Source organism: Crotalus tigris, unplaced genomic scaffold (genome assembly GCF_016545835.1).
Source record: "Crotalus tigris isolate CLP2741 ecotype Arizona unplaced genomic scaffold, ASM1654583v1 scf7180000017800.2534000, whole genome shotgun sequence".
NCBI lineage: Eukaryota > Metazoa > Chordata > Lepidosauria > Squamata > Viperidae > Crotalus > Crotalus tigris.
Window position 1 is genome coordinate 1,460,270 of NW_024096645.1, and position 16,886 is coordinate 1,477,155.

General features: G+C 41.0%; 1 protein-coding gene across 2 annotated transcripts in view; it reads right to left on the reverse strand.

Annotated features, from left to right (window-relative positions):
- Nucleotides 1-16,886, reverse strand: part of ACY1 (aminoacylase 1) — a 32,289-nt gene that overhangs the window by 7,930 nt on the left and 7,473 nt on the right. For both annotated transcript variants that reach the window (XM_039342610.1, XM_039342611.1), the window contains exons 5-8: nucleotides 8,482-8,576; nucleotides 7,029-7,105; nucleotides 3,654-3,743; nucleotides 3,255-3,311 (exon numbers count right to left, since the gene is read on the reverse strand). In XM_039342610.1, coding sequence (XP_039198544.1) covers nucleotides 3,255-3,311; nucleotides 3,654-3,743; nucleotides 7,029-7,105; nucleotides 8,482-8,576 — 319 coding nt within the window. The remainder of the gene's footprint in view (nucleotides 1-3,254; nucleotides 3,312-3,653; nucleotides 3,744-7,028; nucleotides 7,106-8,481; nucleotides 8,577-16,886) is intronic.

A 16,886-nucleotide genomic window follows, 5' to 3' on the forward strand; every position in this document is an offset into this window, starting at 1 on the left:
ATGATTGCCATTAATTTGTATATAAATTTGAGAGAGAGAAAAAGAGAGAGATTATTTCAAGCTAGATCCCAAATTTTACACATTTTGAGTAAAGTCTCTCTCTATATATATATATATAGAGAGAGAGAGAAAGTCTCTCTCTCTCTCTCTCTCTCTCTCTCTCTCTCTATATATATATATATATATATATATATATATATATAGAGAGAGAGAGAGAGAGAGAGAGAGAGAGAGAGAGAGAAAGAGAGGTTACAAGGTCCATGCGTAGAGTTTAGGTGTGGCTATGCTTATAAGCAGGTTTCCTCACTAGCTAGCTTGTATCCTGACGATGATGGCAAGTGCTAGCCATCGAAAGCTTGATTTTATTTATTAAAACCTTGGTGTTTTATTTCCTGGTGATCGTTTCCTTTTTTATTGAAATATATATATATCTCCCACGTAAAATTGGAAGTGTCTTGGCGACGTTTCGACGAAGTCCCATTCGTCATCTTCAGACTGGTGCTTTCAGCTTCGTGTCTCGAGCAGCAATGTGTGGTCTTAGCTGTTTCTTCCTTTTAACTGCCAGTGGGGGTATGAACTGATTGGGTGGGAGCTTGGCTGTCTTCTGATTGGGTGGAGGTGTGTTCTGAATGGTTAGGGGCTTGGCTGTGCTCTGATTGGATGGGGGAGTGTTCTGTTTGGTTGTGCTCAGGTTAGTCTGAGTTGCAGAGGGGTTTGAGATTTTGGGCTGCCTTCTTATTTTTTGGCTTCGCGTTCGTGGTCGTGCTTCTTCTTCATGGAGGGTGTCAGTTTGCTTTATGTATGGATTGGAGGGGTTTAAAGTGGCTAATGATGCAGCTGTGGTCTGGCTTCTGGTTTGTGGTCGTGCCTCGTCATCAGTGTGGCTTTGGGTTTGTTTTTTGTCGCCAAGACACTTCCAATTTTACGCAGGAGAAAACCCGAACAACCAAAGACCTACATATATATATATATATATATATATATATATATATATATATATATATATATATCTCGTAAATTTTCACAGGTACAGGTGTGCAGGTCTTGGTGTATTCGGGTCTTTTCCCGTGTAAGATTGAGAGTATCTTGGCAACGTTTCGACGAGGTCCCCCAGCCTGAAGATGACGAGTGGGACCTCATCGAAACATCGCCAAGATACTCTCAATCTTACACAGGAAAAGACCCGAATACGCCAAGACCTGCATACATACATATATATATATATGTAGGTCTTTGGTTATTTGGGTTTTCTCCCGCGTAAAATTGGAAGTGTCTTGGCGACGTTTCGATGAAGTCCCATTCGTCATCTTCAAGCTGGTGTTTTCAGCTTCGTGCTTTGAGGAGCAATATTTTCAGGCTGAAAACACCAGCCTGAAGATGACGAATGGGACTTCGTCAAAACGTCGCCAAGACACTTCCAATTTTACGCGGGAGAAAACCTGAATAACCAAAAACCTACATACAAACACCCACGAAAACCTCAGAAAATAAATATATATATATTTATATATTAACGTCTGGTTGGGGTTATGTGCCACCCTCACGTTGTAGGGTGCCAATAACCTAGCCGTGGCCTCTGAGATGTTACTAATATAAGGGAGGGTGACACGGGTTGTCTGTGGTGTTGGCTTCTCTGTTTGAGACCTAACAGAAGTCTAAGGGGTAGACTATGGTGCCTGATAAATTTCATGGGATAGCCATTGTGCCTGCACACCTTAAAAAGGTGCTTCCTTTCATCCATCCTAGCTCTAACCGTGTTGCAGTGGGAGTCTACCCTCTTGAAGAGTGTTCTGATATAGCTGGCCTTGTGGGACACCGGATGGTTACTATCATGGTGTAAAATTCTATCAGTGTGTGTGGGCTTGCAGTAGACCTTGGTCCTCAGGGTTCTATTAGGTTGGCGATGAACCAAGACATCAAGAAATGCCAATTTACCCTGGTGTTCTTCTTCCGTAAACTGCAAGTCCACACACACTGAATTAAGTGTGTCCACAAAGCCAGCTTTTTGGCTCCTCTTAATGATGACAAACGTGTCATCCACATAGCGAGCCCAGAATTTAGGACAACACTGGGCCACCGCTATGTGTTCCAACTGCTGCAACACAGCCTCCGCTATGATGCTAGAGATACATACATGCATACATACATATACATACACACAACATATCTTTCTCTTCCACTTGAAAGTATGCCATATTCCAAAGAAGTAACAGTACACTGAAGCACAGGGCTATACTTAACAGATAAACTATTGTTTCAAAGAAGTGAACAGCTTTTCTAAAAGAAGAGGCTTGCTTCTTCACATTGAAAGTGGCAACAAATGATCCATAAAACTCAACTTCTATCTGTAGATGTAACCATAATGCATGTATCTTTTGAAGAGAAACCAGCATTTTTTATTTCTTTTGTTTCTATTAATCCTTTTTCTCTGTTTAAGTTTGTCTTGTTAATTGTGTATGTTCTTTTTGTTGCTTTTTAAAAATATGTTTACATTTTACATATTTTCTTGCAATTTATAAATAATATTTGGGGGAAAAGATAATGCATATATCCTCTTTTATAATAAAATAGAATATAATAAACACAATAATAAAAACAATAAATATATACACACCACACACACACACACACATACACACATTATACATATGACATATATTTATAATTTGCAGATACACAGGTAAAGGCTAATAACTACATTTAATTGCCAACATCAACTGCAGTATTTTTGAGTTTTCAGAGAATCAATTTTTAACATTTGTATTAAATTAAATTGCAGGTATATACTATAAAATATCAAAAAGTTTCAGAATGCCTTTAGTGAAATTCCAAACTATAAAATAACAGGCATCAGGGGAGGTCTAAAATTCTACATCAATCCAGTGATGTAACTGGGACTACAGTTCTACTTAGTGAAAACCAATGTGGCAAAGAAATGCAGTTGCAACTAAGAATATATATATATATAAAACTGACAAAACTCCAGAAACTGTTCAAAAGAATTCATGCATTATCTCTGACAGAGATATGGCAGGTGGTTTTCAATATAGATCTTAGAACAGAGGTCTCCAAACTTGACAAGTTTAAAATATGTGGACTCCAGATTTCCTCAGCCAGCCATGCTGGTTGAGGAATTCTGGGAGTTGAAGTCCACATGTCTTAAAGTTACCAAGTTTGGAGATCCTTGTTTTAGGATGATGCAGATTAAAAAGAAAATAAATGAGAGGAAGTACAACATTTCAGATCTTACTTACACCATGGGCATTTCTCGCCATAGAATACAGTGAAAGTGTCCGTTGGGTTTGCCAGGCCTAGAGAAAACAAAACAACAATCATAAATAACAAATGCTGTTCAAATATAGAAGAAGTTTTCTTCAAAGCCTTTTGGCAAGTGACTACAGCATCAACTAACTGGCTTTGTATTCATGTGGGGGGAGGGAAACATTATTATTACTGGCAAGTACAGAATCTGCACCCAGGCTGCATAGGCCTCTCTTCTGAGAAACAAGCCTACATAGTCATACAGCTTTGAGAAAAAAAACTAAGTTATTACAAAGAATAATTTTATTAAGAAAAAAAGGGAAATGATTTCAGTTACAGCATATTTTTCAATTCCAAAAGTGCTTCACAAGTGCCATACTATGGATTTTCACCTTCATCCAAGGCAAAGCCAACATTAAGCGCTGCAAACTCTGGAGTCTTCACAAACAATTCCATCCCCTTGTGGCCCCCAATCTCTTCATCTGCATGAAAAAGAAAGCCCAAACAGTTACTTCTTTTGCTTTGATCTCCAAACCAGCATTTCAGAGTGGAAATATTTGAAGAGCTAATTACAGTGTGAAGTTCCCACTAGGAACCAAGAAAGCTTTTGTGCTTTGCAATCTGGCACGCAGGGGGCCTCCTCTCTTTGTACTAGCATAACCCACAAGGAACAAAAAAAAAAAATGCTTTTTCTCCAAAACCCATTCATTGGTTTTTGTGTGTGTGTTTGCCCCAAAATTTATAATGCACTAATTGTTTCTTGCTATTAATCAGGAAAGCAATCACTCTGTTTAATGGAACATGACATCACATTTGAGACCGCAAGTGTAGTCTCACTGGGATGCAACAAAAGAACAGAGTAGAACCACAGAGAAGATTCCAAATGATTTATTTGCTCAAAAGCCTCTCCATCATTTTTCAATTTTTCCCCAAAGTTACTGTAAGCCCTGGAGTAGAGTACACACCCCTAGTAGTATGCTGCTTGATAACAGGAACAGAGGGGATGAAGGAAATGAATTATCAAAGAAACCATGTCAAGATAAAAGGTTGATCTCTCTTCCCCAATACTAGGGTCCTAATCCAAATTTGGAGGCAGTGTGATTTTTTTTAAAAGTATTATTACCATTTTTTAAAAAGGCATCACGATAGTGTTGCAGCTAACTATTTCTGAATTTAATTATCTTCTCCACATGCCATCTAATATGATCCAAAGATAATCTTGCAGTAAAACGAGAAATCAATCAGTGAATAATTTCTTTCTCTGGCTAAAGAAATCCATCACCATCATCAGAAATTTCTCATTCCACCCAGCTGCCGCTACTTCTGGGTTATCTGTGGAACAAGCAGCCACCCAGGAAATCAAGAGTCATTGTTCTTCTTTGGTTGCTGAGAGGCAACATGGACACTAAACAGAGAGGTTTGATATAGAATAGTTACACAGTTATTAAAGCTATAAATTATGATTTGATAGAAGTATTAAAGGAAACAACTGCTGCAGTTTGTGGGGGTTTTTTGAATTTTAACCTTGACATTACAAATTAGTAATAAAAACAGCTAATCAACCTTACAATGAAATTTTGACCAATGATTTATCTTTCATTCTTTACATATTTTTCCATCCTAAATATAGCTTTCTGTCCTGATATAGAACATGTATGTTTTATGGAATCCTTGATGCTGAGCTTGGTCATTTTCTTGCAGATATTTCATTACACAATTAGGTTACATTTTCAGGAGGGAAGTGGGGTTTGCTCTGAATATATATTGTGGCTTGCCCTTTAGATGTTGCTGGGAATATTGTTTTCTTCTTGGTAGTTTCTTGATTAGGGTGTTGTTTGTCTAAGTTGATAGTTCCTTAACTGGTATATTTACTGTTTCATTGTTGGTCTACTATTAATCCTGGTGTTATTCCCTACTTATTTGAGTATTGATTACTGGTAAGGTTTTGGACTTTTTATTTCCTTTTTAGCTTTTTTATTTGAATGAAATGTAGATGCTATTTTTATCTATATGCTGTTAATGGCTGATTTGCCTGAGTCCTAAGCTTCCAGGAATTCTCCAGCATATTAAATTTAGTTTGGTCTAGGCTACTCACACATTCCCAGTTGAAACTATGGTTACCTCTGTCTATGTGTTGTAAAATTAAGGAGTTTTCATCATGTCTTCTGACTGCTAGTTAGTGTTCATGGATGCACTGTGCTAGTCTTCTGCCTGTCTGTCCTACTCAGTGGCTGGAACAATGCTTATATTATATATTGTAGATGACTCCTGTTTTTTCTTCCAGAGCTATCAGGTCTTTTGATTTACTTACAATGTTTTGGAGGGCTTTAGTTGATTTGTGGGCTATAGTGATGGCATGTCATTGTAATATTCTATTGGTTGTTTTTGATATATTTTTGATGTATGGTAGCGTTATCTCTTTCATAGCTTGTGTTGGTTGTATTGTAGTGGGTTAAATGGTCAGGCACTTTTTGATAAAATTGTGTGAATATGCCTTTTGCTGTAAGATCTGCGGGTGATCTGTAAAAACTCAACCTGAGTTACAAATATTCTCTTGTCTTCTATATGTTTTACTTAATCTCCCCATATTGTTTAACCAACAGTGATAAAGATGTAGTTTTGAGGTTTTCCTGCAGAAATGAAATCTATGTGTTTCTTCCAAAACAATATACTGAAAATATTTTATTGCAAATCCGTACTGAAAATGTTTAAATACTTTATTGGCTTCTGTCAGTTTTACTAGGCTACTTAGCTTGCATGTCGTTTGCCTGGGGAAATAATATCACCAACCCTAAACAAGAACTTCTCCACATATCCACAGTAATGGCTTCTGTCCTGAAGTCAAAAATATGACAGCATAAAAAGGTTTCAGAGCTGTGGCTGGATGAGTTACTTCTTCTCCTTTTCCCTTCCTTGCAGAATTATCTATTAGGAAAAATGAACTGCTAGTGGCTGTCCTTGTATCTCTGCTCCAGCTGGCTCTGATGCTTCCATGGAAGAGTTGCTTTCAGTAACTCTGAAAGCCCTTTTTATTGAATCACACTTTTGACCCAGCACTGCATGCTTAGAATCACAAGCTTCAACTCTTTAATTATTTTCAGGGCTCTGAAAATCGCACAATGGTTTTTAAAACCCTAGCCGTATATGCATCGATTTCTGGGTATTCTTGTAAACAGAACTTTTAAAAAACAATGTGTGACTCTTGATTTGGAAGAAGAGAAGCTCCTAGATGAAGGAAAGGCCTTGGGCTCAAGGGGGCTGCCACATACTAAGATTTTAGTTTTGCATCTCAATGGAAACACTTATCTTGTGGAAGACACAAAACATGCTCCCATGTTTGAACAATAACAAAACAGAAAAAGTGTGCCAGTATGGCAACCAGAGCAAGAATGACAGTAGACATGAAACACCAGCCAGTTGGGACAGGGCAATTTTGGAGCAGGCCAACAGAAGCTAGTAGACTGTTGATCTCTAAAGGTTTCTCCTCCACATATCCTAGAATGTCCACATGGGAAATTTTCTGCCAGCATACCATTATTTTTATGCCAGAATATCTTAGCCTGACTTTGGGCTGCTGCTGAATGGACACACAAGAGATGTTCTGTTGTGAGAATATGTCCTCAGCAGACCATTAGGGAGACCTCTTTGCACATGAAAGCAGAATGAACCCTATGGTGCCGAGTTGCAATTTTTCCCCCTTCTATGATCTATCATTTTGAGCAAAAACTAAGAGACACATGATTATATGATGTGCCTATTTAACTCACCTGGGACAAAGCTCATATGAATGGTTCGTGAAAAATGTCTTCCTTCAGCTTTCAGCCTCCGTATGGCTTCTAGGTATCTGAAATAAAAAATGTCTTATTTAGTGGCTCGTTAAAAAGATAAACAGTGTTTTTAAGAAAAAGGAGTGTGTATGTGTTGATGATGGCTGTTGGATATTGGAAAGGAGCAAACACTTAGCTGGAGTCTGGATCAAAATTCCCTGAATTCTAAAACGTGCCTTGCAAGGCAAAGCATCTTCTGAATGCAGCAGCAATCTCCCTATTCCAGCCTGCTGTTTTTTGGCTAGTGAGATACAATTTTTATTTAATTGCATTAATAAACAGAATTGAAGGTAAAAAGATATAACAATAAAAACAAACAGAAAAAGAAGAAAATAAGATAAGGGACAAAACCATTACAATGTATATTATATTTATACAAAGCAGCTCATCTTTTAAATACAGCATTAAACCTGAGCAAATGGGGTGATATTGATCAGTTTTATGTTGATAGGCAGCCAGTTGATACATAGAAGGAAAGAGAAGAAAGTAATCAAGAGCAAGGTGGATGGACTCAGTTACAGAGATTATGGATTACCTGAAGGACTAGATTAGAGACAGATTATTGTAGAGAAAGTCTATCTAAGTCAGACCTAGGTATTTTATAGGCCCTGGGCCACTTCTGACCCTTTGGTGGTCTCTGTCCGGCCCATGTGAGGTCAATTGGAAATTAAATAGCACTTAACTGCCAGACGTTCCAAAGAGGGGGAAGTTAACTACCTCGGCAAGCCTGGCAGGCCAGCCCCTCTCACAGGTGGGTGAACCCAACCCTCCTCGGGCTACTGGAAGCCCAGTAAACCAGTGCCACCTAAGCCATGCATGCAATACAAGTGCATTGCTTTTATTTTGAAAGTGATCACTTTTTTTCAATTTACATATGTGCGTGTGTCTCTGCCTATATACCTTCATAGCTCTTTTGGTTTGGCCCTCGTCAACAGTCCCAGTTTCCCCATGTGGTCCCTTGGGAAAATTAATTGCCAATCCCTGATCTATGCTGTCACTATGAAACAATATGGCATAATAACACAGAATCAAATCAGTCAGGATTAACAAATCTAATTATGTATTGATTGCTACCAGCTTCACAGCCGTAACTAAAAGGCTCTTCGTGCAAACTATTCCCTTGGTCACATCCCTTCACTTTCATCATTTGCAAGACAAAATGCCAAAGTAGCTTTCCTTATTAAATAGATGTCTTTTGTACTGTCTAGACCAGGGGTAGGCAACCTTGGCTCTTTTATGACTCGTGGACCTCAACTCCCAGAATTCCTGAGCCAGCATGGCTGGCTCAGCAATTCTGGGAGTTGAAGTCCACGAGTCATAAAAGAGCCAAGGTTGCCTACCCCTGGTCTAGACTCTAGAACATAAGTAGAAGGACAAGTTGGGTTTCACGTACTGGATAGATACACATTTCATATCTTGAGTTCCCCGTCCATAGATATTTCCCTCAGAGTCCTTGAAAGCCGAAAAAGGATCATACTGCCAATATTCCTGTAGGAAAGAACAGGAAACAATTAGAAAAATGTGAATGGATCAGAAATGAGACTTTGCCCTTAGGGCAGCCTGCTAAGACCTTAAAGGAAAAGCCTGACTGTTTTCAGTGACATCTTACAGTACTGGGGACAAATCTACATAAACCTACACATTTCCTAACTTGAGAAACTAGGAAACATTTGAAAAACTTGCTTCTGAGTTCAGCAAGAATGACTTTTGGAAACATGCTTTTTGTTATTTCCTGGAAGTTTTCTGTTGTAGAGTTAACTTAGAAATAGATTGATTTATATTTTCAAAGTTATTTTGGATTTCTTTGTGATTTGAACTCAGTGTTATTTGAATTAATTGCAGTATACTATATATCTCCTTCTGAGAGGTATTTATATTTTCTTGGTGTGTTCTATCTACATATCTCTGGTTCATGATGGCCAAAAGTTGAACTTTTCCTTCTTATTGGCAAATAGCTTTAGAGTCCCGGTTAAATAGATATTTGTAATCCACAGAGTTCAAAAAAGATTTTTTTTCTAAAGTTTATAATTCTCTTTGTCTGAAGCCCAGATTGTTGTCTTTTTTTGTCACAGCTGTTCTTTGTTATTAAAGCTTTGAAGGTCACAAACACAGATTAGTTTTTCCCAGGTTTTGGCAAGTTCTCTATGGAAATCATAACTGTCATAATCTTCAACCACCACTAGGTGTCAGCATCTATTTAGTTTTAAAATGAGTCTTAACCATTCAACAATTTTAAACTTGTCCAAAGTTAAATTTTAGCTTTCAAGTTTATAAATTTATTTGACTACCATATGTTTTGATCCTCCGTGGAAATTTTAATTCACCGCTTCTGGTAGTATAAGGGTGGGGTGGAAGTCCCCCTCCTTCACTTTTGGAGGTATTTTGCTTCTTGGAGATCTTTTCCAGGAAATTAAGTGTAGAATAGAAAAGGGAAAATCAGATTCCTCGCCCAGTTTCAAGCATGCTCTTTACTGTTGTGCTGGTTAGTTCTTTTGGACTTCGGTTGCAAGTAGGTTGGGTTAGAAGGCTTTCCCCAAGACGAACGGAATGACCTCCATCATTCCAGAGTCACCGGGGCACCCTTCTTTCTTCGCCACCTCTCCGGGGCAGCTTGGACCCATTAGGCTGGGTCTCCAGACAGAACGAAAATTAGCTGTGGGGGTGCGGCAGACCGCAAGCCCATGACCAGTCTCTACCGTGCAGGACCGGAAGTCCTGGAAACATGCTTTTTGGATTCTGTGTTTGTGTAGTTTTTCTGGGAAATTTTGCAAAGCATGGAAGCTGCAAGGTAACCAGGAGCAAAATAATCATGAAGGCATTAGGTTAATTGCCTCCTTTTATCATTGCCGAAAGTTGGTAAGTCTGTAAATCTTCTATGGTAATTTAATTGAAGCTGGGAGCTTCATTTAGAACTCTCCATCATCTAGTTCCAAATTTTTCAGAAGGTTTCTGGATTTACAGTAACATTTCATAGAGCTTCCTCGCTCAGAACCACTTTTTTTAAACCAGAGTTTTTATGCTAACCAATTCTACTATTTATTCTGCAATAAAATCTCAGCAACTATGGAGCAGTTAGTTTTGTAGCAATTTTCAACTATAGTAGTACAACCAGTGGTGGGATTCAGCCAGTTCGCACCAGTTCAGCAGAACCGGTAGCTAATTTTTTGTTGCCCAGGCCCAGAATGGACTTCCGGAAGCGGCATCCACACAGAGAACTGGTTGTTCACATATCTGAATCCCACCACTAAGTACAATTGTAATACAAGCTCAAAAGATTTCTCTGGAACAAATATGCAGTCTCTTATACTGCATATGGACCACAATTTTAGAGTCAGACTCATGGCTGGAAAGAAAGCAATGTCATTTTTCTCGAATTATTGGTTTTTTTTTTTTAAATTTATTCCTCCAGTAGTTAAGCCTAAAGTGTTGGGCTTAACTATTTCAGGACAGTGTGCTAAACAAAAATTACACACTGAAGTGATATTTCTTTCTTATTGTGAGGACCCACCCCACTTTGCATCTTAAGAAGACAGAACTCTTGGAATAATTCTTCCAACAGGAATCCTTTATTAAGAGAAAATGGTTGCAGGCATGCTAGACAGGACTTGGGGTTCAAGCTCTCCCATTCAAGGTTTTAAGGGGTTCCCCAGTAGTCCCACCCAATCAACCCCCCTTCCAGTGATAGTTTCAAGTATCACAATTCCATCCCCTTTCTTCTTCCGTCTGGATGGAGACTTCAGATAACTACATGAAAGGCAATTACTCTTCTTTGATATGTTAAAGCTTAGAGGCCACAATAAACACACATTCAGTCCTTTGAAGTGTGCTGAAGGAAGTGAGGGCCATAAAGCCCCTTTGCTCTCCCCCTTTTCTCCCTCTTATGGCAGAATCCAGAGAAGGCAGAATTGGGAGTTTCTATGTTTGATAATTAAAGATGAAATATAATTGGATTCTGACATCCGGCCCCTCTTAACAATAAGAGAGATCCACCTGAAAGAAAACACAAGTAAAAAATTTAGTTAGGCTTGTTAGGATACTCTGTGTGAAACTTCTTCAATAGCTTCGGGGCTCTGACGTGACGTTTATGGACCCACTCATTTTGTGAGGCAGGGAGGTGTTTCCAGGCAACTAGGTACTGAGTTGTTCCACGATATCTCCTAGAGTCAAGGATCTCTTTTATTTCGAAGTGTTGTTCCCCCTCCACCATGATTGGAGGTGGTGGGGGGGGGATTTTTGGCCGTAGAGGTGACTGATGCTCTCTTTTCAGCAAGCTGCAATGAAAAATTGGGTGTATTTGCCTGAGGTTTTTGGGTAATTCTAATTCTACTGTTACTGGATTTATGATCCTTTTAATTGGAAAAGGTCCTATATATTTTGGTCCAAGTTTTTTACAGGGCTGTAGGGACTTTAGGTATTTTGTAGATAAGTACACCATTTCTCCTATAATGAATGGTGTAGGCTCAACCCTTTTTTTATCGGCTTGTGCTTTGTATGCCCGCCTAGCTTCATCTAGTGATTTTCTGACTATTGGCCAGGTGTTTTGTAGGTTTTCCATCCATTCTTTCAGTGAAGGGATCGTTGGTTCTTTTGGGGTTAACTCTGGCATAGGGTTGAAACTTTGGCCGTTGGCTATTTGAAAAGGAGTGTAGCCTGTGCTGGAGTGGACTGCATTATTGTAGGCAACTTCTGCAAAAGGAAGTAAGTCCGTCCAATCACTCTGTTGGAAATTTAAAAAACATCTCAAATATTGCTCAAGTACCGACTGGCAGCGTTCCGCTTGTCCATCTGTCTGAGGGTGATGGCTAGATGTCAGTCCCTGAGTGGTCCCTAAGAGGGATAAAAATTCCTTCCAAAATGTAGACGTAAATTGCACTCCCCTATCAGAGATGATGCGTTGGGGTGCCCCGTGCAATCTGTAAATGTGCTGGATAAAAAGTTTTGCTAAGGCCTTTGCAGTGGGAATTTTTTGGCAAGGGATAAAGTGCACCTGTTTGGAAAATAGGTCCGTGACTGTCCAGATAACAGTATTCCCATTGCTTTCAGGCAATTCCACTATAAAATCCATGGCTATTTCCCTCCAGGGGGCTGAGGGACTTGCCACTGGTTGTAACAGCCCTGGCGATTTCCCTTGCAACCTCTTTGCTGATGCACAGGTTGGGCAGCTGGCAACATAACTTTCTATGTCCTTTTTTATTGATGGCCACCAAAATTGCCGTTTAATTAAGTGTAAAGTTTTTACAAATCCAAAATGCCCTGCTGATTTTGTGTCATGGCAAAGTTGCATGAAAGTTAGTCTTTGAGTTGTTGGTATATATAACTTTTCCCCTACCCAAGGCAATCCGTCTCTCATTGTGCACACATGTTTGTTTTTCTGGAACCAATCATCTGTTTCCAAACTTTTTCTGAATTCAATCCCAGTTTGGCTGTCCAGTTGTGGTTTTATTTTGGCTTGGGTTCTTGTGGTTACTGGCGCTGCCAGTTGTGACTCTGCCATTATTGGTCTAGAGTCTGTGGTTCGTGCGCTGTTATATTGGGGCATGCGAGATAGTGCATCTGCCAGGAAGTTCTTTCTTCCTGGTAAATGTTTGAGCTTAAATTGGAATTGGTGAAAATGCTGGGACCAGCGGGCTTGTTTGGGATTGAGTTTCCTGGAGTTTTCAGGGGCTTCTAAATTTTTGTGATCAGTCCATACCTGGAAGGGGATTTTGTTGCCTTCCAGGAACTGTCGCCACGTGAGTAATGCCCAACGTATCCCATAAGCCTCCTTCTCCCATACGGGCCAGCGCTGTTCTGTTTCCGTGAGTTTCTTAGATGTATATGCACAGGGTTGCAATACTGCATCATCATTTTCTTGTAATAGCACAGCCCCCACTGCCACATCACTTGCATCTGCCTGTATTATGAAGGGTTTGTCCATGTCTGGGTGCCTTAGTACTGGTTCGGCAGAAAAAAGTCTCTTTAGTCTCTCAAACGCTGCTTGGCACTCCATTGTCCATTTTAGTGGCTGGCTAGGTTTTACTGAGGATGTTCCCTTCGTTTTTAGTAAGTTAGTGAGGGGCAAGGCTATCTGTGCAAATGAGGGGATGAATTGGCGGTAAAAATTTGCAAAGCCCAGGAAACTTTGTAGTTGCTTTCTTGTGCGGGGTGGTGCCCATTCTAATACTGCTCTGACCTTCTCTGGGTCCATTTCAATGCCCTGTGGGGATATGCGATAGCCTAGGTAGTCTATCCTTTCCTGGTGGAATTCGCATTTTGAGAGTTTGGCATATAGGTGAGCGGCTCGCAGCTTCTTTAAAACCGCTCTGACAAGTTTGACGTGTTCTTCTTTTGTTTCGGTAAAGATAAGAATGTCGTCCAAGTAAACAAGGACCCCCTTAAACAGGTGCTCCCTTAGAACGTCATTGATTAATTGCATAAAGACTGCAGGGCCCCCTTGTAATCCAAATGGCAAGACTTTGAATTGATAGCACCCCATGGGGCAGTTAAATGCAGTCTTCCATTCGTCCCCTTCCTTGATTCTTACTCGATAGTAAGCTTCCCTTAAGTCTAGTTTAGAAAAAATTTTCCCTTTCGATAGGTGTGACAGCATGTCTTTCATGAGGGGCAGCGGGTATAGGTTGCTTTCACTGATTGTATTCAGGGCCCTATAATCCACGCATAAACGTAAGGAGCCATCCTTCTTCTCTCTAAAAAGGACCGGGGCAGCCACTTTAGGCTTGGCTGGCTCAATGAAACCTCTCTCCAGGTTTTTTTTTATAAATCTTTCCATTTCCTCCTTCTCCTTTGGGCTCATGGAGTATAATCTGGGCTTCGGGAGTTTTGCCCCAGGCTTGAATTCAATGGTACAGTCTGTGGGTCGGTGGGGGGGAAGCTCATTCGCCCTCTCCTCACTGAAGACTTCAGCAAGGTCCCTATATTCCTCTGGTATTTCTGTTAATCTTTTTTCCTCTCCTATGGATGCTTTTTCTATTCTTGATTCTGGTAGCCTCCCTTGGGGTTTTAAGTCCATAGGGTCCCCCTTCGGGAATTTGATTTCTGTCGTCCTCCAATTTACCCAGGGGTTCCATTTTTTCAACCATTCCATCCCTAGAATCATTGGGCATTCCATACCTGGGGTCACCACAAACGTTAAGTCCTCTTCATGGTTGCCCAGGGAGAGATGTATTGGCAAAGTGGCTAGGGTAGCTGGCACCCCCCCTGCTATGGATCCATCTAGCTGGCCAAATGAGATTGGTTGTTCCAGTCTCCTGGATGGGATGCCCAGATTCCCCACTAGTGTTGGGCTAATGAGGCAGCGGGTACAGCCAGAGTCTATTAAGGCTTTCACCTTCACAGCTTCGGGCATGGGGGGGATTAATATAGTCACTGTTTTGAAGATGGGTGTGATGCATCCACTTACCAGGGGTTCGCCCTCCGAGCTGTCATCTGAGGCATCCACCGGCCCTGTGGTGTAGGCTGGAGTTCTTTCCCCTTGGTGAGCAGAGGTGGGGGTTTCTGCAATTTCCATCATTCTCATGGCCGTTTCTTTTGGCTTAGCTGAATACTTTCCGGGTTTGTTGATTGGGGATCTGTCTGGGTTGTGCTGGGGGGCCTTTGAGCGGCATTCTACAGCTCGATGCCCTTCTCTTCCGCACTTGAAACATCTCATTTGCTTCTTGGCTGTATCCGATGATTTCACCGGTTGGTGTGTCAGCTCAGGCGGGGGGCGGCTCCATTGTTTTCCTCGGCGGTGCCTCTTCAATATGTCGATCTCTGCTTCCTCTGCCAAGACGTACCATTCCTCAAGTCGATGTGGGTCCCCTCGGGGCAGGCAAGCATCATATAGATCATAGTTTAGTCCGTCTTTGAAATGGCCAAGGAGGATGTCTTCTGGCCAATTCAGTTTGCTGGCAATGGCCCGGAATTCTTGTGTATACTCAGCCACTGGGCGTTTGCCCTGCCTCATCGTTGTTATTTTTTTCACGGGCTTTGCGATCAGCCAGGGGGTCTTCAAATCGTCTTCTCAAAGAGGACATGAAACGGTTGAAGTTACTGAGTTCTGGGGCATTGGAGTCATGCAAGTTCACTACCCAATCCGCAGCTGGTCCATCCAGGGCAGATTGCACGATCCGGATGCGGGCTTTGTCGCTGGGAATATCCTGCCCATATTCCTCCATGTAGCTGAGGACTTGGGTTAGGAAAAATCCCAAGCGTGTTGGCTCCCCTTTGAATTTCACTTCCAACGGTGGACGTCTTGGAATGGATCGGTGCCTCTGTTGTGGGTGGTAGTGCCTTCCGTCCAGATTGCCATCTGTGGTCCGGTAGGGGGTGGGAGCTCCTGGATCAGTAGATGTCCCTGGGGTTGCAGGTTCCACGTTCCCCTCGGTGTCTCTCCCTTTGCGGCTCCAGGAACTGGGGCAGCCGTAGGGTTCAGTATTCTCCTCTCCTAGGGAGCTGAGAGTTCTCTTCATCAGGTCAATAGCTTTCTCTAGGATCCAGTCTGAGTACGGTGCCCAGCTTCCTCCCTCTTCACTTGCGTGCAGGGATTTCTCCATCTCCTGCTTCCATTCTGGTTGCTTGGTCCCCCGTCTCAGGGTCACCTTTCTTGATTCCTTTCCCCACTCACTTTTCTTTCCAACGCCCATCGACCAGCGAGGCTTGTGGTCCTGTGTCTCCACCACTTCTTCTCCTGAGGAATCTGGCCTCTCGGATCCCAACATCTGGCAAGGTTCCAACTGGGTCAGCGGCTCTCTTTCCAGGGAGTTTTCCCCCTCTTTTGCTCCATTGTCTGACATGGTAAATTTTTGCAAAATCCCCCGGCAAGGGTCTTCCTTCCAGGTGGATTAATTTTGCAAGTCCTGTCTAATGCAGAATTGGGAGTTTCTATGTTTGATAATTAAAGATGAAATATAATTGGATTCTGACACTTATCTCATTCCCCTAAGCTTTGTGTTTGTATTCTCCTCTGAACAGTTAGGATCTGAAGCACAAACTCTTTATATCCTATGTTTGTACTATATTCCATACCATGTTTCAGTGAGGAATTCTGGAGACCCCTAGAACGACTTTATCAGTCATCATTGCTTTTCTTTTTGCTCAAGTCTTAACATTTTGGAATATTTCAGAGTAGATGCGAGGAACATCAGTCCTCCTTCTGAGGACAAACTCAGGATGCCAAAGAATTAGGATCAACTAAAGTGTAGCCCTTTGTGCTCTTTTTTCCACTGAAACCAAGAAAATACACCAATTTTTACTTTCTTTGCTTATTATATTCCTTGCAGTTTAATCTGAAATGTCTCTATACAAACACACTTAACCCACCAATGGAAGGAATGAATGTTCCCTGAGGATGGGCTCCAGTATGAGTCCAAAAGCTTGGAAGAATGAACCTCTGATCCCAGTGACCGGCTCAGATTGGATCCTGCAACATTATCCTGGGACATGTACCGGTATATTTGCCTTCATTCACAGAATGAATGTCTGTTTAGTCTGTTAAGTGAAAATTTATGTAGCTGAGATCATTTATGTTGCTTGGATAATTATATAAACTGATACAATGCCATAAAGTTTGTCAGTTGTGTGGACTACTTTGTAAACAATGTGAAATAAAATAATCTACTGAGTGGAGGCTATATTACATCTATCCATTCTTTCCATTCTGGGATATACTTCTAGTCGTTGAAAATATAGATTTCCTCTTGGCTTACAAAGTCCTCCCTTGCATCCATCATCTTTTTGTTTGCAATTTGACAGCCTATAATCATTAAGAATTATTATTCATATAGTTATTGTTGTATACCATCTTGAGTGCTTATATAA